General features: G+C 35.1%; 1 protein-coding gene across 2 annotated transcripts in view; it reads left to right on the forward strand.

Moving 5' to 3' along the window:
- MS3_00007162 (uncharacterized protein) overlaps window positions 1–25,911 on the forward strand; it is a 54,999-nt gene extending 29,088 nt beyond the window's left edge. Inside the window, exons 16-24 of one of the 2 annotated variants that reach the window (XM_051215417.1) lie at window positions 323–352; window positions 1,129–1,387; window positions 4,659–4,805; window positions 7,689–7,751; window positions 8,126–8,208; window positions 11,808–12,302; window positions 13,920–14,249; window positions 21,977–22,233; window positions 23,690–25,911. In XM_051215417.1, the coding sequence (XP_051065918.1) occupies window positions 323–352; window positions 1,129–1,387; window positions 4,659–4,805; window positions 7,689–7,751; window positions 8,126–8,208; window positions 11,808–12,302; window positions 13,920–14,249; window positions 21,977–22,195 (1,626 nt within the window). In that variant the 3' untranslated portion in view covers window positions 22,196–22,233; window positions 23,690–25,911. Of the gene's footprint in view, window positions 1–322; window positions 12,303–13,919; window positions 17,355–21,976; window positions 22,234–23,689 lie in introns of those variants that run through there. The other variant, XM_051215418.1, reaches the window with a different exon arrangement.
- Window positions 25,912–27,109: the final 1,198 nt, after the last annotated feature.

Consider the following 27,109-nt stretch of genomic DNA (forward strand, 5'->3'; position numbering starts at 1 on the left):
ATATATGTGCCACGTTCTAAACTCCTGACTGACTAAACGAATCTCTCATCTTTTTACCTCTTTCCAGTTAGTTTCATTGATGAGTAATATACTTGACATGTATGAAAGAGTACTGATTAACAGAAATCACTATGTTTCGTAATTTCTTCAACTTTGTCTATTCTCTTTTCATGAATTTTTGTCTGCTGTACACATGCAATCAGTTTCCCAGTGTTTGTTTTGTTTATATTGTAGGAATTTCTTGCCCTTTGCTTTATGAACTTGTTTAACACACTATATTTATGTTAAATCAAATAGTATCTCTTAATTTGATATTGTACAGATCTTATCAGAGGAAGAGGAGAATTCTGAAGTACGTCTAAGAAATGTAATTCCCCAGCTCTTCTGTATACGTATATTATATACATGCATGTGATCAACGTATAATTAGCATAGGCTTTTCTGCTCTTAGTTTTTTATCATACTTCCTATTTTAACGAAAATATGAATATAGCTTTCCACTTTAGAATTGCATGCTAATGTTGACATCTTTTTCATATTTAAGATGCATGACTTTTATATATTAGACATCATTGTTCTTAAAGCTTACTAGGTAAGGCGAACAAAGTATACCGTAAGTCATGTAATCCATCGATCTATTATTTTAATTTCTATGTCTCTCATTATCAGAAAGGTGGTTTATTCAAGTCATGTATTAATTCATATACATCAAAGCCCCGTCTCTCGTATTGTTAACTGCCATCATTCATTATTTTGTATTTAGTTAGTGCTTGATCATGTTTTTATAATGCTCACTTTCTTTCAAGTTGTGTATTCAACTTATCGCTTATTGGTTTGTGTAATTGTTTGCGAGTCACACTAAATGTTAATTGCGAGTTGATACTTGGTTGTCCAAACCGATTTAAGTGTTGCAGGATGTAAACCTGCAACTTAGTGACTACAAGTCGACTGCTTTAACAACTGGGCTATCGGTTTACTTTCATTTACTTCTAATTTAAATTCGATAAGTTTCATAGTTTCTCACAGTTCTTCTGTATACTATCACATCAAATGAAAATGAAGTTCAGTAAATTTATTCACTAAAATCTCGTTTTTCCTACATTTCTTTTATCGGTCATCTTTCACTAGCATCAATCCTCCACACAAGTTAATTCTTCATCTGTAAACGTGTATCCCTATCTCACGGATGTTCATAACAATCAACATGCTCTGAAAAATACTCCTTTAGTGATACCAAAGAATCAATATCAGTCAAATGGTTTTAATTACGAGTTTGTTGATGAAGATGGTGATGATGTTGAACAAAGAGAGCAAGATACCGATGCTGATTCTTCAGCTTACACAGATTTAAGTCAAGTTTCTCCGGTATCTCAACCTGTTGATTCAGGTTAGTTTTGATATTCAGATTGTTTTGTAGCCTGTTTTTGTGATATGTTTTATTTATTACACTCTATACGACTATTCAAAACAATTAATTCTAGTATACTTTCGTGATAAATTTGGCTTGTGTTTGCTGAGATTTTTATTATAGATTTCTTGTTTAATAAAATATATGATAGACTCGTTGATTTCACACTGTATGGACACTCGGAAATGTATCACTGCAAAGTTCAGTAACGTCTTTATTTCTCTACAAGGTCCTAAAACGTAATCTGTTGAGTACAGTTTTTCGTACTTCGATTTTAATCGTGCTTTTCACTAGTGGTATAAATATTAATAATACTACGCGACCGTTGTAATTGAAATATGTAACTAAAGCCGGTTTCATATCTGTCATCTCATGAATTTTAGACATTGTACTTGAATCACTAAATCACCTCCTTTCTTAGGCTTATGTTTATTTTTACGTCATATATATTATATAATGATGATCCAATAATTTCATTAGTTACTGAACAATCATCGAATCCTATTTTTTTTACACTCTTGGTTACTGTATGATTCTTTTTATTCAACACTTCATTTCTTTTTGGTATAAATGTTCCGAATGGAACTGTGTTTGGGAGAAGTTTTAAAGTTTCCATAATGTTGAGCAATACGTTTTGGTTTGTCATAGTGATAGACAAAATACTGACTGATAGTAAGTGATGTAAAACAATATGATGTTTTAGATATGTGATAGAGCTGGTCACTACACTCTACTACCATAGAAATAAACATCCATACGAGGTGTAGTGAAAAGATAGCACAACTAATCATTAGGGTAGGTTGATTTCTTAATGAAGTGTAATCTTTTTATGGATAATGTTTAGCATGAAAGTAGACATGATTAATGGGTGTATAAAATATAATTGGATTGTATGGTGAATAAGTGAAATTCAGACTTAATTATTGAGTTTAGTTCTCGGCTGTCATATTAATTCATCGTAAAAGAATAAGTTTCTGGTTCTGTTTTTCTTTCAACTTTTTGGTTGTTAACTTTTAATCAGATTCAGTTTTTGTCAATGATAAATACTGTAAATCAAGATTTTCAACCTTGATCATCTAATCAATAGTATTGAGTATTCAGGTCATTAAGTCACATATCTAGGCTTTTCACATCATACAACACATTTATGTATATGTTATCATTGTTTACACTGCCAAATTTCTGACGATTAATAGTCATTATTACGATTATTTCAAGAGTTGACGTATTGACTATCTATAACCAACTTGGTGTGTGTATATTTTTGTGTATATGTAACTATAACAACAGTAATGACAACAATTTACACTGTTGGTGTTGACATTATGCTTAAGGCAATTCTATATGAATGCATGCATTCTTCACACTGTTTATTTTATGAATATGTATAGTATTTAACAAAATTCCATTTCTCATTATTCATTTGTTCAATGTAAAAAGTAGTTTGTTTACATTGACTATTAAACAAGATAACAGTTTATATAGATATATACTCATGAAATCATTGTTGGAAATGATGCCATCATTGTTTGTAATTAATTTACATTCGAAAGAAACTAAATATGCCTCATGTAATTATCATTCTGTATTTATTAGTTAATATTTGCATATGTTTTATAGTTTTGTTCTTCTCAGTTGGTATATCATCTCATCGAAGTCATCATATCTTCCTTTCTATTTCATTATGCTTTGTATAGTAAAGTCTGTTTAGCTAATCTACAGTTTTAATACTGAATTATTTATTTTAGTGTAATGCAGTAACCAAGTACTAATTTATTGTTTTTCGGTTGTCATGACCACTTTTCATATCAAAATGGATGACATTACTAATACTTTAAACAAACTATTATGATCAGATAGTGTAACCAAAGTGGTTCGATTAATGGTTTCAAATACGAACTTCCTTCCTCTTACTTTAGGCTGAGCAGCTGATTATTACTTAACATTAACCTTCGCGTTCAGTATGGTTTGAATCCAAGTACAACAATCTGTATTTAGTGCCCTATAATTAATTAGATTACACTAAGAGATAAACCAAATTAAATTAGATGGTAAATGATGTTCAAACTGAATGTTTGAGATTCCAGTCTTTCACTATTAAGTTATTTAAAATGATCTTTGTAGATAATTAATATATAGCCTCTGCCAGGGAAGTCCTACTCACTGCCTTCTCGCGCCACCGGTGTTGTTTACAAGATTGAGAAGACGAAAAGCGAATGTCCGGCGCTTTAACCGGGTTGGTGGAGATGGAGAGTCCACCTAGGGGAGTTGGAAAACCCTGATCCCAAACCAATGGTGCTCATGGGCTCCAGTATCCTGCGGGAACAAATGGCGTATGGACCAATCGTTGGTCACCGGCTACCATGGGACTGCATCTCCTTACGATGCTCCACTGCCTTGTGGATCACACATTCAGGTCGAAGGCTCCAGGTGTGGCCCCCTAAGAGAACCACCTACTTCGGTTTGGGCACCCAGGCAGTATCACAGCCCTCACACATATCGAATGAGATTTGTGTAGCGCATATGTATTTGGTGCCTCTTTGTACCAATATCTATGTGTTAAAGCAAATAATTAACGAAGAATATAAATCTCGAATCAAAGCTTCAAGTTATGTTTTTTAATTCTGTGCTCATTTTTCTACATTATATTTAATGTCGTTAGCATATTAAATTTGAACGTTAATGGATTGGTATCTTAATATCTAAAGCACTCGGTTTTTAACCTACAAGTTTTAAGTTTGAAACCTACTTTGGTTCGAACATCTAGATGGTTTGCGTCATTAACTTCCATACCAATATTGTGATTTAAATTTGAATGTATTAGCATGTACTTGATGGATCAGTTAAGTCAGTGGTCTTGAGTGGTGTTAGAGGTATGAGGACGGTTATCACTTCCCGGTTGGCCACACCATGGAAGGGTTCTTCTGGAGGTACCTGAAAAGGAAATTGGATTAAAGGTGGTCATAGTGACCTGAGTGTGACAGTAGTGCCATAGGGACAACTGTTTGAGGCTGGTTACACACGACGTTTTGTGGGTAATTTTCGTGTTAGCTCCCTACTTGTTGAGACCCTACCTCTAGAGACGGATTTTAGTGTATTTATTCGAACAGGCTTGTCTTGGACCATGAATGTATTTTTTTGTACTGAATTATCATTCATTGTTTGGTGATTTCTAATATTTTAACCTGTGTGTTACTACTGATTGCAATATGGTATTTCTTTGCTTTAATGGGTTCGTTTTTTTCTACAGGATGCCAGAATACTAAGCTAACAACAAATAATTTGCAAACTAACACATCACATAATGGTCAATCGATGCTTCAAAATCATTCACAATCTGTCGGGTTTATGCCATCAATCTCGAAGAATTTAAGGAGTAGTTCCCCCTTATCTTCTGGTATTTATTATTATTATTATATCTCGTTTATATTTTGCTTTTAAATTACTGTACATTTTGTTCATTTCTTTTCATTGATCTTTAGTTTCTTTTTACAGTGATTACATACTATCAATTGTATCATTCTGTTATTCAGTTCTGTTTGAGTTCACTTATTTGTTACTCTGACTTTTAAGATAAATAATCTTACTATGATACTAGGTTGATGGAATTTATTGGGTTAGGGAATCAGCTTTGTAATATTGTTGTTTTGATAACCTTAACCTCCCGATGAGAAGTTGATATTTTTTCTGAGAATATCTCGTTGAATTTCTGGGTTCAACGCTTGATGATGGCGATAGGTTTTTACGATTTCAGATGTATCCAACCGTTAATAGTCCGATCCAAGGCGTAAATAGGTACGTCAACTGAGAAAAGCTAAGGGTATCCAAAAAAGCCACAAATAAGTAAATGAAACATTCGGTAAGAAATCTCAACTATATGTAAGTGACATTCATGTCACATTCTTGTCTAGTCGAGCGTATTTTGCTGATCTAACTCTATGCTGTTCTAGTATAGGAGTTCGTAATAATCACCCTTATTGGGTTTTCAACCACAATTTTCATTATGAGAGCTGTTAATATAATCTGGATACTCAAAATTAAGTAAATATTTGTTTTAGCGTGTAACCCCGATAGTTGAGAGCTACTGTTTTCATCATTAATTTACTACATGTTATATTTATGTAGTAGTGCATTTTTCCTGATAGTGTTCAAAACGATCATCAATGCTTCGCAATCATAAGTCAACTTAGCTGTTAGAAAATATAGAACACCAACGTAATCCTCTATATAGTATCCTAATCTTAATGACTTACATTTATAAGATGATAGTGTCGATTTATAGCTGTATTCCTTATTATTAAATAGTCTAATTAAATTAGTCGTATATAATAATAATACTACTAATAATAAAGCTCTCTTAATTAAGTAATATGATCGATTCACATACAACACACATAGAACAAACAATTCAATCTATTGTAATGCACAAATTTATTATTATCATCATTATTACATTTTTAAGAAAACATGTCATCTGTTTTAACTGTCATTTCTGTATCCATGTATCATTGGAAATGATTATCAAGACGTTTTCATAGAAAAAAATGATCCTCTTTGTTGCTATAGGTGTATATATCTATCTATTGATGAATTGAATGAAATGAAATACAATTTTGTATTATAGCTTGATAGATATCATTTTTATTTCATCATCATCTAATCTTATATTTTTTACAGTAATGGCTACAAAAATGTATTTCCAATAAATTATTAGTTTATTAAGCAATTCAACATGACCATATTACCACTTTTATTTGCACAATTAATATCGAACACATTAGTCATTAGCTACAATGCAAACATGTTCGGCATGCCATTCTCTCCCTCGAAATGCAAAATGTTGCTTCAGGATTGGGTTACATCGACACCCGAACTAGTGATAGGGAGTGAAGTAGTTGAGCGTATCGATCGCTTTACTTATCTTGGAAGTCTGATCAACCCTTGTGGTCTGGTGTGTGACGAAATCTCAGCACGGATACAGAAGGCTCGACTAGCTTTTACCAACTTGCGTCATTTATGGCGTAGGCGAAATATCCGTCTATCAACCAAAGGACGTGTTTGCTGCGCAGCAGTTCGTTCCGTCCTACTTTATGGCAGTGAAACATGGCCGGTAAGAGTAGAGGATATTCGTAGGTTACTAGTATTCGACCATAGGTGTTTTCGAAATATTGCTCGTATATCGTGGGACCATTGAGTAAGTAACGGAGTTGTTAGGAAACGGGTACTAGGTAAGGATGGCAAATCAATGGATGAAGTAGTGAAACTTCATCAGTTGAGATGGCTGGGACATGTGTTACGTATGCCCAACGACCGACTGCCTCGACGTGCGATGTTTTATGATGTAGGAGTACATTGGAAGAAAGCTAGAGGCGGTTAGATCAAAACATGGCACAAATCCATGAAGTCACTGACAAGTGAACTGAGCCATATTGGTAGGTGTAGACTACCTGGTTGGGGACCACGAGATGATAGCAACCGATGGTTAGAGACCCTGAATGACATGGCTCAAAATCGTTTGCAATGGTGCAGGTGCATCCACTCTTTGTGTTCTTCCAAGTTCTAATCTCCTGATTCCTCCTTGTCTTTTTTTTTCTCTTTCCAAATTTATTTCACTGGATTATACTTTTTAAATAACATCTTCAAACCCGAATCTTTCAGATTACTACTTATACTCTTACTACCTCTACCACTACGGTATTTGAATTGACAAACTGCATCTCTGTGCTAATGTGGTGTGGCAACTCGAACTGATGTATGTACTTACGAAGTTCTACGTTGTTACTGACGGAGTCATTTGCACGGTAGTTTTCGTGAATATCCAATCACTTAACAATGTTAAAATTTGTGGTATAGAAGGTTTGTTAAAATGACTTACGTTGTGGTTCACATATACTGAGATTTTAAATAAATAATCGTTAAGAGTGAAGAATGTACAAATGTAGCTTCTGTGTATCTGATGAGTTCACCATTTTACGTAACTGCTAGACATTAAGTATCATAAACTGATTCTAATAACAATAATTTATTCATTTGTTTGAAATAAAAGATCTGCTATGATTCTCTCAAATTCTGCTTAGGATAGAATTATTGTTAAGTACAATAACAATGCTGGTAAGATGTTGATATAATCGAATGCAGGGATTATATTTAACATTCGTTAACTCGATTAAATTAATTACGCGGCATACATTTTAATGAGGATTATGGTAGTCGTGTGAAATTTAACTATTGTTTGTTTTAGATTTAGTTTGTAATATTCTCAATTCTATTATTATTTTAGCATTTCGATTCAATGGTTCCGGTTCTAGACTTTCTGACCCAATACCATCTTCTTGGAGTTTCGGTAACATGATTATATCTTTAGTCTCTTTACGCAACATGTATATCTCATGGCTTAATTAATGCATGATTGAATTTAATCTACATGTTTCATCGACGCATATTTACTAAACCTTATTTGGCAATGTTGTCTGTCTCTTTAACAGGAATTTGGAACTTTTTATAAAACCCTCATTAACTGATATCCATATTCTGCTTCATTTTTACAAACAATCCAATTTTCTTTCATTCAAACTGTGTATCTCTTTATTGTCTTTGTTGTTTTGGTTTTTATTACCATATTCATTTAATGCTTTAGTTATAAAGCATGATCAAGTATGTTTTATTCTAATTTACATGTTATAAATAATTGTGTGTATTTTGTTTTAACTTATTTAGATCCTAATCGATTGAAAGAATTACATCTACGTAATCGATTACAACCTTCACATTTACGATCAAGTTATCCAGTTGAAACTCAGGTTAGTTGGGCATTTTTTCTCTCTCGTTAGTTCCTCACTGTTGAAATTTTACAATGTTTATATTGATAAAATAAAATAAAAGTACGGATGGTGAAGTTGAATTTAGTCGTAAATCATTGCAATACATTACTTATGCCTGTTACTCCTCGTGAAGAAGCATAGGTCGCTCACCAGCATTCTGCATCCAACCCTGTCCCAACCAATCCTTTCCAGCTCCTTCCAGTTCCTATTCATCCTTTCCATATCTGCTTCTATTATCCGACGTAATGTGTTCTTTGGCCTTCCTATTTTCTGCTTACATTCACGATTCCAAGTTAGGGCTTGCCTCGTGATGCAGTTTGATGATTTGCGTAATGTATGTCTTATCCATTTCCATCGTCTTTTCCTAATTTCTTCAGCTGGAAGTTGGTTTGTTCTCTACCACAGTAGGTTGTTGCTGATGGTATCCGGCCAATCGATGTTGAGTATCTTCCGTAGACAACCATTTACAAATATTTGTACCTTCTTGATGGTAGTTGAAGGTACAAGTATTGCAATCCATTGGTTACAATAATATCAATTTTATTAAAATACAAAGCATTGGGAATCTCTGATGTTATGCAATACGGCTTTTAGATACTCTACCTTAAGTTTCACACATTTCCTATGACAGAATAACTTAAACTAAAGTTAGGGATTATTGCCTATTAAGTTAAAGCTGAATTCTTCAACAAATGATGTACCTTTTTTAATTCTGACGTTTCAACCTAAAGTCTTCTCAACTCAAACCATTTAAACATCATTATTGTTTAACATTTTTAATGCTATCGATACTATTTCTTTATTTATTTGAACACATACATATTGGTACGAGAGTGCACCAAATATAGATGCGTCACACAAAATAATGAGAAATTAAACAGAAGGAAAAAGAAAAAAAGGTAAGGAGGGTAAAAAAAAAAAGAACAATAAGGAAGAGATTGGTGTAAGGTAGTGTGGTAGTAACGAGGGAACGGAAAGGTACAATCAAAAGAAATCTTTCAGGTAAGGGAGACACAACCACTTTTCTATAAAGAAAGTAAAGGAAGCTTACAGCAGGATCGCCACTGGCTTCTATTCTGAGCCATATCTGATAACGTCTTTAGCCACTGTGTAGCACCATCTCTCAGACCCCAACCAGGGAGCCGTGAAGGACCGACTGAATCCAGTCCTTTGCAGCTTTCTTTCATACCACGACACCATGTCATGCACTGACCACCTCTCCGCTTTTTCCAACCAGTCCCAGAGTCGGCAAATAATGCACGACGTGGAATTCTCTGGGACAACATTCGTAGAACATGTCCAAGCCACCGAAGTCGGTGTTTCAAGATGGTGACACCAACTGGATTATCGTCTCTGCGTCAGAACACACGATGCCGAACCTCTGCATTACTGACATGGTGTTGCCACTGGATGTCAGCAATCCTTCGGAGACAGCGGTGATCGAACACAGAGAGTCGTCTAACATCCTCAACTCGGAGAGACCAGGTTTCACAAGCATAGAGCAAAACTGCTCTCACCGACGCGTTGTAGATCCGACCTTTTACAGTCAGAATAACATCACGAAGGCGCCGAAATGGCCCAGATTGGCATAAGCCACTCTGGCTTTCACTATACGTGCATTGATCTCATCACTCACACTCACCCCCACCAGCACTTACGCAGCTACCTAGATACACGAACTTCTCAACTACTTCTATCTGCTCAGTATCCAGGGTGAGTACAGGATTGGAATCCTGCCAGTCTTGTAGAAGTACTTTGCACTTCGAAGGTGCAAAGCACATACCGTACCTACGGACATTGATTGCCAACTGATTAAGTGCGGATTGCATGGCTTGGTCATTATCGCACAGTAAGACAATATCATCTGCATACTCAAGATCGAGAATTCTTTCTCCAGGCAACAGATCCACACCACCATTATTTACATTCATCAGAGCTGTTTGTAGAATGTCATCGATGGCAAAGTTGAAGAGGAATGGTGAGATTGGGCAACCCTGCCTAACCCCACTGCTCGAATGGAACAATGGAGAGAGGTGGTTGTATGCCCTCCCTACTATTATTCCCGCTCCCTTTCTATGTATCTTGTAATTTTCACTTAACAGTGCTTATTTGATCAAGCGGGATTCAATCTAGAGTGAAGTCGACTTCTCTTAGCTTGAAGCCTCAATGCGAATGAACGATCCAAGTTCTTCTTTTTACTGACTATCATAGTTGGTTTTATTTCACTTTTGTCTTTCAGTAATAAATCCTGTTCCCATGCAATTTTTAATTTTAAACACTTCTAATTACTGGGCATTTCATACAAACTACGTTTTCCAATTTTATAATGTATTGAATTGAAATGTTCTATATCTAATCAACCTGCCAATAAATCTATCTATATATACATACATAAAAAAGATTGCTCGTACTGACATGATACTGTTTAACAAACAAGGTCTCACACCCTATCAATCAAGCTGCAATAAACTCACTAGCATGAATAACTCGCAACGCGTGCACTATGCTTTGATGTTAGGTGGTTAATAATAGTCTCTAGGGTACTCCTGGTCTTAGATTTTGTGCTAGTTGGTCCTCATCATCAAGGCGTACCTGAAATCTTAATGGAACTGATATTCCCTGTGTGATATAAATTCTGGTAACCCAGCTTCATAATCCGAAACGTTACCACTGAGCTAACCGAGATTTAACTGACTTATAGGACTTAGATCACTGTGTACTAACCACATATTTAAAACGACTTAGAACTGTTGGCACTGTTCTCTAGTTGAATAACTTAGATATGTGGTTAGAAAAGACACAAATAGTTAAAAATTTGAATTATTTGGCAAGCTAAATTATGTTTCGATTATTCACCAATTAGCTTTCCTACCAACTTTAAGCTGAAACAAGAAAATGTATTATTTTCTATAGCAGTCATGGTTATTATGACCAATGAGAGCAACTATTGATAGTGGCACTGATTATATAACAACTGTATTATAATTCTCAGTACTGATTGACGTACACCATTCAGAAAACCCAATGTCCCAGTCTCAATTTAGTTTGTATTTCAGTACATATATACTAATGAGATTACCACCTTGTTATAACCTCTTTCTTCTTACGGTTATGACCCAGCTATTCCTATTGCTTAGTATTCTCGGACACCGATTCACTCGACAAGTCCCCAAATCAGAACACGGTTGAACAGGAAAGAGATTATATTCCAAATAGCAAATCAGAAGCACAATAGAGAAAACGTCAGTATATTTATAGTTTTTTACATGAGAAGATTCTAGAGTATTCTCCAACTATCGACTAGTGCTGATTGGATAAGAATTAGCCAATCAGCGTGCACCAAAGCAATATGCATTGAGCATGCTTTAATCTAGTCTATGTCCCGCTAACACATCTAGATTTGAAATATCTCTCTAATCGGCTTAAAACACAACACTAAATAAACTAAACCACATTATTGTGGTACTTACCTTCGTGATTTATAATACTCGATAAACACTAAAGATTTTACAACCAACTCGTCTGTGTATATTGTTTCATGGCCATCATTATAGAATTCCGATCCCCTCTCATTACAGGTGATCAATTCAAATGATATAGTTGGCACTTTGAGCCAAATGACTACTGACAACGTAAATAAATCACCTAATCGAATCAGAGCGAGTGGTCGAAAAATGCATCGTAATAATTCTCACAATAAAGAACCTCCTGTAAGCAATGTTGGTAGCAATCCCGCTTCTAGAACTGTTCCCTCTTCATTATCAAATGACCACCAAAAGAATTTGCATATCAAATCTAGGCAAGATAGTAATTTTGAACTAGAATCAACTCCTTCACCATTAGCCGCTGGTTATCAACCCCTTCCCAAAGATATACAATCGTTTAGTGAAGCACTTATCTCTGCATCTGTGGACAGTAAAGCTATGGATTATGTATTAACTACACATCCTAATCTTATCAAGTCTGCCAATACTAATAACGATAACAATAATAATAATAATGGCTGTAAATCATCACACTCGTTGTCTTCCAGTATCCAGAATGTAAATATCCCAACTTCGGATCGAAAACCTGTGAGTATATACTTTCTCTATATGTCTTTGCATGAGTTTTTGGTACCTGAACATCCCCTACTTCCAGTGTTTTAAACAATTATATTACAAAGGTCACTAGATTGCGGGCTATAAAATCTTATCTTTGAGTTGTTATATGACTTATTTATTTATTTGAACACATAAATATTGGTACAAGGGGGCACCATATATCGTCATTTTGAGTCCTACAACTGAGATATATCTGACACATGCTCAGCCACATAGTAAAGCCGAAACATAGCACCAGTCCATAAAGTCAGTGAATGTTAGTGTGATCTATGTAGGGTGATTCGAATTTCCTGGGTGGAGGCTCTTAAGTGATATTGTAGTAAATGAACATTCAACATTCAGGTGAGGGGAACCGATTTATTGCTTGATGCACAATCACACAGTGGTTTAGCGAAATGTGAAAATCGTACATCATTTGCACATCTTTTATTTTAATTGTCTCTTAAAAGCTTTCTTGTTCCTTCATTCCTTTTATTTTGATTGCTTTCAATTTCCTTCTCTCTTTTCATTTCAATTTTCTCAACTTTCCGTTCGCAGAAATTCCACTTCCGACTGGTCGTCTTACACACTACTCATATCTACAAACATGAATAGCGTACATCTCAATATAACTTGTAATTGGCTATCATCATATACATCGGTCCAGGTCCCCACACCTCATTAGCCCAATAAGATAAACACCGAATTCATAAAAGTAGTTAATTCGATGGTGGTAATATATAAAAGAAAGATTGTGTATATAGATATAATACAGGAAGGAAGAATTAGTTGGTAGAAAGAAAGATATAAAGCGATTTTAATCTCATGGTTTAAGGTAAGACAAAGAGTGTATACACTTACGTAATTGTGATTGTTTCTGAGACATATCACTCAGTGAGTTTTCAAAAAGGTATTTCAATAAACTTCATCTATGGTGCTATATTAATATAATTTGGCTGTTTGTCAGTCATATAAATTATAAAACTTGAATATATATAATGCTCATCCATTGTAGTCGTGAAACTCTGTAAACGTTTTCGTGTGAACCATTTGCAATTATGCTTTGATTTATTTGGTATTTAGTTATATACAACTGTAACATTTTCAGTCTTTCTCGTTAAAGTTCGAAATCTAATCCTAATTAACGATTATTGACCTTGAGTGAAACATCTCGAAATAAATGATAAATGAAATAATAACATTTCTCAAATCTTTCAAATGTTGGATTTCAATAGTATTTTACACTTTTTCTTCGTCTGTTTTGAATGTCTTTTCTTCTACATCATTTTTTTAAAAAAATTTTGTCAATTCACTCTCACTATGTCGACGTTGACTCTTGATCTGAATATTACTAATTAGACGGCTTCACAATATGTGATTGGTGTTCCAAAGACATTTATCTGTTTACTGTCTGATTCATAAAACAGTCTAATCTTAATTCTTTATTTTGTTGAAGGTAGTTCTGTGATTGGTGTTGATTCCTGATGATGAAAGCAACTTATGGATTAATCAATTTACAAAATTCATTAAATTTTTAATAATTTAAACTTATTATTTTGTATATTCTTATGTGTTTTGTCTTGCTTTTTTAAAAAAAATCAAAATAAGGGATTCTGTAATACTATCCCTGATACATTTGCAAAACATAACAAAAATCGTACAAGATATAATGTGAATGAATTAAAAATCGACAGTGGTACTGGCGGTGGTTTATCCTCTGATAATGAAAATATGAATCCTCCTTTATTAAATATTGCCTGCCGCAGATTCACTGACGCAGATCTGTTCGTTAAACCATCGAATCCTGTTCATGTTAATCGTCATAGAAGTAAAAAAGTCGATACATATTCTACTCCACGTACTAATGGTAATTCACCAACCAGTTCTGCACAAAGTGTTGATGATCTTAGTGGTGCGTCAAGTATTCGAAGTAGTAAGGTTAGTATTGTTGCAATTTTATTCTAATTTATACTTTAAGATAGTGTATTTATTTATGCTTCAACAGAGTTTAGGAATTTGATTTCACCATTCCACTTACTATAGTTTGAGAAATGGATAAGTATTTTTAGCTCTTATCTAACAGTTTTCGCTCATTGTATCAAAAGACATCAACCAGTAAGTCACAATTTCACGCTCAATGTCACCTAATTTATGTTACTTTTAGCTGGGAAAAAAGACAAGTAATTAACTGTTGTTTTCATCAGTCGCTGCTTCCACTATACACAACTATCGTGTGCACGATTGTGCAATAAGTTGTATGAGGGTTAGCCATGCATCTTAACTCCCCAATCCTCATTAAACAATAACCTGAGTCCTCATTTGACCTACACCGACGTAGCTACATATCTTGGCACGGATTCAGAAGGCTAAATTGGATTTTTCCAATTTGCGTCACTTGTGATGTAGGCAAGATAACCGTCTGCCAACCAGTAAACAAGTTTACTGCGCAGCAGTTCTCCCCGCCCTAATTTTTGGGTGTGAAAAATTACCATTAAGGATAGAGAATGCTTGTAGGTTACTAGTGTTCGGTCATAGGTGTCTTCGAACTATTGCTTGTGTATTTTGGACCACTGAGTAAGCAATGTCTGTGTTAGGAATAGGGTGCCTAGTAAGTATGGGCAACCAATTGATGAGGTAGTAAATCTTCATCAACTGAGGTGGTCGGGATATGTGTTATGTGTACTCAACTACTGTTCACCTCGACGGGTGATGTTTTGGAGTGTAGAAATAGGCTGAAGGAAACTAGGGCCTGTCAAACGAAGAAACAGCATCAGTCCATAGAGTCATCAACAATTGAACTAAGCCATATTTAATAAATACAGACTACCTGGCTGGGGGTCCATATGATTCTCGTAACCAATGGTCAGATAGGTTGAATGGCACGGCCTGAAATTGTTTGCAATTGCACAGGTGAATCTGTTCTCCTTCGAATTCTGAGCTGAATCCCTCATAACATGTTCGTGTTTTTACCCGAATAATTTGTACTTTTTTAAAATTTATATTCGATGCCGTCTTTTCTACTACCGCCGATACTGCTGCTGCCTCCGAAATTTAACCTGAAAATTTCATCTCTGTATGCTATTGAGGTATAGCAACTTGAAATGATGTACATACATACCAGGTTCTACGTTATAACTAACTGATTAAATCATTATGAACTATACTAGCTGTCTAGAGGGTTTTTGGTATAAACATGTATGCCATTACTATATGTGTCTGACTTGCTCGTAAAGTGAATTATAAATGGGTTATGAACATAATGAAGAGAATTCCACTTTTTTGTTATATAATTCTTTGTTTGACTCATTCTCATGAATGGTATTAGAGTTCTGATACTTCCTGAATACATAAACAATTAGGTAGCTTCTTATTTATTTATTTATTTGAACATATGAATATTGGTACAAGAGAGCGCCAATATATATGCGCCACACAAAACAATGAGAATTCGAAGAGAAACAGAAGAAAAAAAACTAAGGAGCGCAAAAGAAAAAGAGAACAATAACGAAGAGATTGGTGTAAGGTAGTGTGGTAGTAACGAGGGAACGGAAAGGTACAATCAGAAGAAATCTTTCAGGTAAGGGAGACACAACCACTTTTCTATAAAGAAAGTAAAGGAAGCTTACAGCAGGATCGCCACTGGCTTCTATTCTGAGCCATATCTGATAACGTCTTTAGCCACTGTGTAGCACCATCTCTCAGACCCCAACCAGGGAGCCGTGAAGGACCGACTGAATCCAGTCCTTTGCAGCTTTCTTTCATACCACGACACCATGTCATGCACTGACCACCTCTCCGCTTTTTCCAACCAGTCCCAGAGTCGGCAAATAATGCACGACGTGGAATTCTCTGGGACAACATTCGTAGAACATGTCCAAGCCACCGAAGTCGGTGTTTCAAGATGGTGACACCAACTGGATTATCGTCTCTGCGTCAGAACACACGATGCCGAACCTCTGCATTACTGACATGGTGTTGCCACTGGATGTCAGCAATCCTTCGGAGACAGCGGTGATCGAACACAGAGAGTCGTCTAACATCCTCAACTCGGAGAGACCAGGTTTCACAAGCATAGAGCAAAACTGCTCTCACCGACGCGTTGTAGATCCGACCTTTTACAGTCAGACTAACATCCCGAAGGTAGTTTCTTAAGAAATCATCTTTCGTTACTTCAACCTAAATGTTTAATTTTCAAGTTAGTGAAGCCATGTCACTAGATGCTTTAGCCTCGTAGTCATCAGTGTTCGTACTCCATCTTTTTCCACCTGATTTTATGTCGTGTCTGTACTACTGTTTTCGAATCAAACGATTTTGGTTCTCCTGTGCATTTATTTATTTAAATACATAAACACTGATACAAGGAGATACCAAATAGATATGCGCCACACAAATCGTTCGATTTGTATGAGGGCTGGAATACTGAAACATGTGGTTTTCTTAGGAGGTCACACCGTGAGGCTTCAATCTACAGGTCTAATCTACAAGACAGTGGAGCAACGTCAGGAGATGCAGTCCCGTGGTAGCCAGTGACTAACAATAGGTTCATACACCATTTGTTCCCTCAGGATACTGGAGCCCATGTACACCATTGGTTTGAATCTTCTGTATCCTGTATATTCATCATTAGCCTGATTTATTTGCCAAAAACCTGTATTCGTCATTTCACTTATATTTTAACATACTCTCTCTACATCAAGGTATAGGTTATAATTGTATATTTCAAGATAGGAAACAAAGTCTCATCCCCCCCATCGTCAACGTTTCATTAATCATAATATTTTCTCAATTAGATTGTATGCATTGTTGTTAGTTATTTTTATTTGTTTGTTGTTGTTGTTGTTGTTGTTGGCTAAATTACTACACTATTGTGTATATAAACATTCAAAACTATGTAACCTACTTCTTTTTTTATTTTTTAAAGAATTTTTCATATTAAATTGTATCTTTTATCATATTTACCATGATTGTTTTCTTTCCAAAAAAGAAAAAAAACACAAGAAAAAGGAAGAAATATAAAATTAGTAATTGTTACTAAATAAGTATACATAATCTGCACTTACTCCTTTCTTTATATCATCTATATATGTGTATGTATGATATTAGGATAGTAAGAAATGTGTGTATATCTTACTACTGCTACTGCTACTACTTACTATGTTAATGATTGACAATTTAATTGATTGAAACAAAGTACAGAATTGAAATTACTTTTTTTACAATTTAACATTTAAAAAAAACAAAACAAAGAGAATATTCTTCTTTTTCTTTTCACTAATTTTTGATGATAATCATTTTTTCTTATAGTTCGATCTCGAATCTGTAATCAATTATGAATATAAAGTTTAATAGTCTAAGTTATTATATCATAAATGAACATACTTACTTACTTAGTTACTTACTTACGACTATTACTCCTAATGGAGCATAGATCGACGACTAGTGTTCTCCAATCCACTCTGTTCTAGGTCTTCCTTTCTAGTTCTATTCAGTTGTTGTTTCATTCTTATTATGTCTGTCTCCATTTCTCGGCATAATATGTTCTTTGGTCTCTTCCTCTTCTGCTTATTTGGTCTTGAGGATTTCAAGTGAGAGTTTTCCTTGTGAGAGTTAGCTACTCTCCTCAATGTGTGTGTTCTATCCACATAAATGAACATAATAAGTAGAAAATTAATCAAAATCATAATTCTATCCATAATAATATGATTAAAAAAAGTTCATATGAAAGTATATTGAAACTTAAGATCTAAAGTGACATTATTGGGATTGATTTTTACATCATTTCATCTAAAAGGTCTATATTTCATTGAATATCTCAAATTGCACATCAATTCAACATTTTCAAGGTGTTATTGTTTGTTTTGTTTCGTTTACCGAACGTATCACTTTCACTTCAAATCTATAAATTCATACATTTATTCCTATAGAGATTTCATTCACTTAGTCTAACTTAGTTATTCGTGTAAAACAACACCTCATGAGGATCATATTCATAATCATCTTAGTTATTGTAAAACTAGTTGTTGTAATTATGGAGTCGATATCCTAAGCTTTCTTTACGCTTGTTACCAGTTCAATTTAATTTTTTCTACCCAGATACAAAACTACAAATGACGTAATCAGTGAAATCATTTTTCGATTTCATGTGTTCTATGATGTTTGTCTATTTAAAATCTGTCTTTTTTTCTTTAGTAGAAAAATAAAATTTTATAATATATGAACCATTTATGCTTATTTATGAAATGATTAGTGTTTATTTTTATGTAACAAAATACCCCGGAAATCATGGAAATATTGTATAATGATTGCTTTTAGTTCGTCGTTTGTGTGCAATCAAATCTCAGGATATAGATTTCTCAAAAAGTTCATTGAACATATCTCATTTGCAGGGATTCAGTCAGCTACAATATAGAACTAGGCACATATATAAATCGATTAAAATTGCCACACCTCATTACCACAACAAGATGAACACCAAATTCATACGAATAGTTAATTCAACGGTAGTAATATATAGAAGAAAAATTGTGTACAAGGATATAGTACATGAAGAAACAATTACAAAGAAATATATAAAGTAATTTTAATCTCACGATTTAAGGGAAGACGAAGAGTTTATACACCTACTCCATTGTGATCGATTCTGAGCCATGTCACCCACAGTCTTTAACCATTGGTTAAGATAGTCACACAGATCTCAATCAAGTAGTTTGCATCTACTAACATGGTTAAGACTAGAAGTTAGTGACTTCTACGCCTAATCAAAGCTCGTGAAAAGCAGATTAGAGAAAACCAGGCCGGTTTTCGACCTGGACGTGGTTGTATAGATCAGATATTCACACTACGTCAAGTTCTAGAACACAGACACACATTCAGACGCTCCACAATGGTAGTATTTCTCGACCTTAAGGCGGCATTCGACTCTGTTGATCGTGAGGTTCTATGGCAGTGTTTGTCACTGAAAGGAGTACCAAAGAAGTACATTAATCTCATTAAAGGCTCTCCACTCGAACACAACTGGTAGAGTGAGAGCTTATGGCGAACTGTCATCAGAATTGATTACCTCAAGTGGTGTTCGTCAGGGCTGTCCACTTTCCCCATTCTTGTTCAACTTTGTCATTGACGTACTTTTAGAGATAACACTCTCCTCATCTAAATTTACAGGGGTTGAACTTCTACCAGGAGATTCACTTGTTGACTTCGAATATGCTGATGACATAGTTCTATTTGGTGAAGACGCTGATAAAATGCAGAGTCTTCTGACCACTCTAAGCAACAATGCAAGCATGTTCGGGATGCGATTCTCTCCCTCGAAATGCAAAATGTTGCTTCAGGATTGGGTTACATCGACACCCGAACTAGTGATAGGGAGTGAAGTAGTTGAGTGTGTCGACCGCTTTACTTATCTTGGAAGTCTGATCAACCCTTGTGGTCTGGTGTGTGACGAAATCTCAGCACGGATACAGAAGGCTCGACTAGCTTTTACCAACTTGCGCCATTTATGGCGTAGGCGAGATATCCGTCTATCAACCAAAGGACGTGTTTGCTGCGCAGCAGTTCGTTCCGTCCTACTTTATGGCAGTGAAACATGGCCGGTAAGAGTAGAGGATATTCGTAGGTTACTAGTATTCGACCATAGGTGTCTTCGAAACATTGCTCGTATATCATGGGACCATCGAGTAAGTGACGCAGTTGTTAGGAAACGGGTACTAGGTAAGGATGGCAAATCAATGGATGAAGTAGTGAAACTTCATCAGTTGAGATGGCTGGGACACGTGTTACGTATGCCCAACGACCGACTACCTCGACGTGCTATGTTCAGTGGTATAGGGGTAGGTTGTAAGAAAGGTAGGGGCGGCCAAACCAAAACATGGCACAAGTTCATGAAGTCACTGACAAGTGGACTGAGCCATGTTGGTAGGTGTAGACTACCTGGTTGGGGACCACGAGATGATAGCAACCGATGGTTAGAGACCCTGAATGACATGGCTCAAAATCGTTTGCAATGGTGCAGGTGCATCCACTCTTTGTGTTCTCCCAAATTCTAATCTTCTGAATTTTTCATGTCCTTTATTTTCTTTCCAAATTTATTTCACTGAATTATACTCTATAAATAACATCCCCAAACCCTAATCTTCCCGATTACTGCTTACACTCTTGGTACCTCTACCACTACGGTATTTGAATCGACAACTGCATCTCTGTGCTAATGTGGTGTGGCAACTCGAACTGATGTACGTACTTACGAAGTTCTACGTTGTTATTGACTGACTGACTGTTTTGATTTGGCCACCCCTAACTTTTTTGCAACCGTCTCCAACACCAATCTGCATTGTGCATTTTGGTAAATGGAGATCTTTTACTTGTCTTGATTCACTGACCATTTCAACGTTATTTTTCTTTCTTTATAATAGAAAACAGATGTTAAAATGTTTCAATATATATAGTGCATTCAGAATGTGGCATCAGTCTATGAACTTATTAAATGCAAACTATAGAAAGCTTATTGATTCAGGTCACTGATTCTATCGATAATAACTTTGTGTTGACATATTTCTATAAGTTAATGGAAAAGAAAAAAAAACCCATTTCACTTCACTTCATTAATTTAAATGTTAACAAAACAAACCTATAATATAATGTATATGTTATGAGGTTAAATAATCTATGACACCGTTTTGACCTTTGTAAAAACTATTCATGAATTCACTTTAATTGTAGAAGAATCTGAAAATACTGGTAATAACACTAATATTGTACTTTACTCGTATTATTTTGTGTCAAAAATTCTCATTATTTACTCCTAAGGTATAAGAATTAACTATGGTAACTTTATGGCAATTATTTATTTCAGAAGGGGTTTTTGTGGATATTATAGTAATTTAAATGGTTGAGATTATGAGTCAACGGAAGCTAGACAACCATGGAAAACTTGGAAACCTAGACTGATAGGTCCTTGGTTCGAATCTCGCCAGACAGGATCGTGGGTGTGCACTCCTGAGGAGTCCCACAATAGGACGAAACGGCCGCCCAGTGCTTCTATGTTATCTATGGTGGTCTAGCTCATGATCTCAACCATTGAAATTATTATAATATCCACAAAACCCATCTGATATGAATCAACATATGCTCACTAGTGACTGTCTTCAAGCTGTATTTCCTGGAGTTCTAGTGAGAAGCAGTGACCAGTGGAGTTCAACCAGGTATGTTGTGAGATAGTAGCTCACTGAAAACAATAGTGGATGTGTAGCTCTATTTCGTGGATTGGTTGAAGTTAGACATTAACACCGTTGGATACCGGCCAGCCCAGTGGTTTAATGGTTAAACGCTTGCGCGCGAGACTGATAGGTGCTGGGTTGGAATCTCATGAGACGAGACCGTGGATTTGCAATGCTGAGGAGCCGCACATTAGGACGAAATGGCCTTCTGGTGCTTCTCAGTTTTCCATGGTTGTCTAGCTTCAATTGATTCATGATCTCAACCATTGAAATTATTTGTTCGATTATTTTATTGAGAACTTTTCAAAAAAAAATAATTTTGTTCCTTAATAGTGTTTATGTATTTTACTTCACTTTGTAATAGCTCAAAAAAATTTTTTCTGTTTTAAATCTCAGTGATCATTTGGCTTAATATATTTCTTCTACTTTTTTTTCATCACCTTTACACAGAGTTCAATTGCTTTCGAAATTAAAAATGATCAAAAAGTGAATGTACGACGTTTACCAGCTCCAACTTCACAACTATCCTCTCAATATCATAATGACAATAGTGATAACATCAAATCACGGAAATTAGGACAATCAACTAAGAAATTAAATCATTTCAATTGTAAATCTGCATTTTCTTCATCTAAATTAACTACATCAACTCCATTAATTCCTCAATAATTTCTTACTGTTAGCCATGTATGTACATTATATTTAGTGTAAGTGGATGTCATCTTTTATCATATCAAAAATTTTATTGACTGTTTCATGTTGTATAAGAATCCTTTAAAGAGAAATCATAGGTTCTGCAATATATAAATCTTTAGACTTGTATAGTTCCTAACTTGACTATTTCACTGTAGTCACCATTTACGCCTGAACCCATTTTTTTTTGTAATGTTTTTGCTGAAATACTATAATTTATGGAAGAAACAATATCAATGAGTATGGAATCATGATATGACATTAACCTGTTTAAGTTAAATATTGTTTTTTTCTCTCTACTGTGTAGTGAAATATTTCGTCATCTTTTATTTCGTAATCAATCTCCTTTTGTACTATGGTGTGTGCTGCTGATATCGATAGATATAAGTGGTATGTATCATTGTGGTGAACACGAACATCAGTGGAGGACAATCGAATGTATTTGACACAAAATTACAGGACCTGTTAATAAAATCTAACAATCAATACGTAATTTGCAAAATGTCCATCAATTGTCTCAAAATGACTCAAACTTCATTGTTTTTGCATGTTCATACAAATTACATTCTGTTACGATTCTTTACTGTTCGAACCTCTTGTCTCTGTGCTGCTGGACATTCTGTTCCTGACTAACATAATATACTACTTATGTCAATATAAGTAGCACACACCACATCATTCGAACGTGAAATACCTGGCAGCAGAATTTCAAGATTAAATAAAAGAGAACGAGAACAGAGAGTGATTAGTGTGGGAACGAAAGAACAGCGAAGTCTGAGATTTGTTTACTTATTTTAACACATAGATATTGGTACAAAGAGGCACCAAATACATATGCGCCACACAAATCTCATTCGATATGTGTGAGGGCTGTGATGCTGCCCGGCTGCCCAGACCGAAGCAGGTGGTTTTCTTAGGGGGCCACACTCGGAGCCTTCGACCTGAATGTGTGATCCACAATGCAGTGGAGCATCGTAAGGAGATGCAGTCCCATGGTAGCCGGTGACCAACAATTGGTTCATACGCTACTTGTTCCCTCAGGATCCTGGAGCCCATGAGCACCATTGGTTTGAGATCCGGTTAAAGCGCTGGACATTCGCTTTTCGTCCTCTCGTTTTCGTAAACAACGCCGGTGGTGCGAGAAGGCTGTGAGTAGGACTTCCCTGGCAGAGTCTGTTTACAAGTGGCCATGTGGGAGCATTTGGAGAAGGAGAACGGATCCTCCCCACTCTCGGCCGTACCAGGGCATTTGGAGGCGAAGTCTGAGATGGTTGATTGACATTTAGCAAATGAAGTATTTACTGTATAGTTCTCAAATTTTACTAAGTGATTATGTAATGTTGTGCTCAAATAATAATAATGATAATAATTAGCAACAAGTATTCCATAATTGCTTCGTATATTAATAATAACAGCAATACCTGATTACATAGTAAACAAATCATATATTCTTATTATTTTTGTATTTAGATATTTTTATGATCTGTATTATTCACATTGAACCGCGAGAAATAAGCTGGCCAAGTATCGTCATGAACTTCATCCAAGAAGCTAGTAATTTTCTCTTTCAATTTCGTCATTGGAATGCATTCCAGTGAATAGTCTTACTTTCTTTTTTTACATAACTCACACACACACACATACATACAATCACACTGTTTTATTGTTCCTATGTTTAATAAACCTCGATGCTACTTACCAGAATCCACAATCTTGGTGATTTACTTTTTTTTCCAGGTTTTTTTTTGTACATTCGATTTCGTGTGTGTGTGTCTGTATTTACCTTTTCTTTGTGTCTTTATTCAATTGGTGTCGAATACTGTTGAATTTCTCATTTTGCCTTCTTTATTACCATTATCATTCATCACCATCATCAACACCACTCTCATTAACATCTCTCTGTGTAATGCTTTTTATTAATTTATTTTTTTATAGAATTTTTAAGGTATACACAAAAAAGTGAGGGGGGGGGAAGACCAAGAAAAAGAAACTTATTAACTGATCCCGGTTCTTCATATTTTTGTTTCCCTTTTTTTTCTAAAAAAAATAAAAAAAAACTATTTTATTCTACTATTGAAAGTTGTATATTTTGTTGAATAATGAAGAAAAACAACCAAGAAATTATTTCAAGAAAAATATAGTTTTTACAATAAAATGACGTGATTTTCTATAATTCAGCTGTCCAACAACAGTCAGTCAGTAACAACGTAGAACTTTGTACGCACGTACGTACATCATTTCGAGTTGCTATACCACATTAGCACACAGAGATGCAGTTGCCGATTCAAATCCCATAGTGATATAGGTAGTAAAAGTATAAGCTGTAATCAGAAAAATTAGGGTTTGAAGATGTTATTTAAAGAGTATAATCCAGTGAAACAAATTTGGCAAGAGAAAAAGAAAAGGGAAATGAAGAATTCAGAAGATTAGAATTTGGGAGAACACAAAGAGTGGATGCACCTGCGCCTTTGTAAACGATTCTTTGGTCCATGTCATCCAGCAACATTTTTCAATAATAAAACATTGACGATAGAATAAAGCGTTGAAGAGTCGAATGATTAGTAACAGCTACAGCTATAACAGTAATTATATTTTGAAATGAATTGAAAGATGTTAAAAAATGTGATGTATGATTTCGATATGAATAAGGGTATAATTACGTGATTACAATTTATAAACATTAACTGAAATTATTGTACAATAAATAATCTAGATTAATTTGATAAAGGATTGAATTACAATCCTTCAAGATTTATTAGTTTCTATGTTAGTCAAATAATAAAATATGGAAGGTGTTAGTGCTGATTACCACGACGTGCAATGCTAACCAGGGTTGGAATAAAGTTAGGGGTGGCCAAATCAAAACATGGCATCATTTATTGAAGTCACTAACTTCTAGTCTTAACCATGTTAGTAGATGCAGACAACTTGACTAGGGTTTGCGTGACTATCGTAACGAATAGTTGGAGACTGAGTGACATGGCACAGAATCGATCACAGTGGAGTAGGTGTATACACTGTATGTCTTCCCTTAAATCGTGAGATTAAAATTACTTTATATCTTTCTTTGTAATTGTTTCTTTATGTACTGTATCCTTATACACAATTTTTCTTCTATATATTACTACTGTGTTGTGTGCTACTTACATTGACATAAGTAGTATATGATATTAGTCGTGAACAGAAGGTCTGGCAGCAGAGAGACAAGAGGATCGAACAGTAAATAATGGAAACAGAACGCGATTTGTATGAAAATTCAAGAACAATGAAGTCTGGTTCATTATGAGACAACTGATGGACATTTTGCAAATTAAGCATTTACTTTATGATTGTTAGATTTTATTAACAAGTCCACTAATTTTGTGTCAAATACATTCGATTGTCTTCACTGGTGTTCTTGTTCACTTCATTACCATTGCATTATTTACTGCTATGAATTTGGTGTTCATCTCACTGTGTTAATGAGGTATTGCAACTTGGACTGATGTATATATGTGCCTAGTCCTTCGTTGTAGCTGACTGACTGGAAGGTATTAGAAGTATGACGTATCATAAGCTAATAAGAACTAATTAGCTTTGTTGTACAGTAGATTTAAGAAGATCAACAGATGAATACATTTGCTTCATTGCAACTGATCTTACTTAAATGAACTTCATTAGTTGACGAACGTGATCCTGGCTTTGCAGCGCTTATAGAAGATTGATCATGTAAGTATTATGCTCATTATAGACAGGTGATGGACTTATATGTATATGTATGAATTACCTTTTTAATATAGAATTAATTATTGACTGTCATCTGTTTCAAGTAACATAATCGTTTGTGCATGTTAACATGATTAATACAACTTAAAGGTTATTATGTAGGATTGTCAAGCTATTTCATTCTTTATTGAATGAAGTTGTAGTTTTCTAAAACAATCAAATCTTGGTTATATCATTTTAACAATAGATATTGGTACGGAACGAAGAATATTAAAGCGAACAGCTATGTTTACTGTATACAGGTAATGTGATTCGCATCGATGCAAAGAAACCTGAGATACATTCACCTTCTTTGTTTACCTTGGTTTTCAATATAAAGTTATCGAATTCTGAATGTAATTTCCATAATACAGTTAAACACTACTTTTCTATTCTTTCAATCTAGTTTTTACACCGATAATACTTTTCTTATTCTTAATTATACATTTATCTTTCTTACTTTATTATCATAATAGCTATGATACAATAATTTCTATTTTTTGATTGAGATCATGAACCGATTGACGTGAGACCGCCGTTGGAAGCCTGGTGGCACAGGACGACCGTTTCGTCCTGTTGTGGTACTCCTCAGCAGTGCGCATCCACAATCCTACTCGCGGGATTCGAACCCATTGACCAGTGGAGCTAATCCGTGTCGAGTAGAAACAGGTATCTACCTCAGTAAAATGGAAGATGGTCGCTCAATTTCGTGGATTGGTTAATGTTAGACACTAACACCATTGGATCCCAGCTCAGTGGTTCAGTAGGTTAAACACTCGCGCGCTAGACTGAAGGCCCTGGGTTCTAAAGCCGCGAGAGGGGTCGTGGATGCGCACTGCTGGGGAGTCCCGCAATAGTATGAAACGGCCGTCCAGTGCTTCCAGGTTTCCAACGGTGGTCTAACGTCAATTGGTTCATGATCTCAATCAAAAACTAAATATTCTCCACAACTCATATACTAATAATTTCTATTTTGTATTAACTCATTACCTTAAAGTATATAACTTTCTTGCTCTTTACTTCATGACCCATTGAGTTTACCAATGATACATATTGTTAGTATTTAAGAGTTGACTGACATAAAAATCACTATCATCACTTTTTAACACTAATTTAAATAAATAAGAACTTTCGTCTAAATTTGAA

This window comes from Schistosoma haematobium, chromosome 4 (genome assembly GCF_000699445.3).
Source record: "Schistosoma haematobium chromosome 4, whole genome shotgun sequence".
Taxonomy (NCBI): domain Eukaryota; kingdom Metazoa; phylum Platyhelminthes; class Trematoda; order Strigeidida; family Schistosomatidae; genus Schistosoma; species Schistosoma haematobium.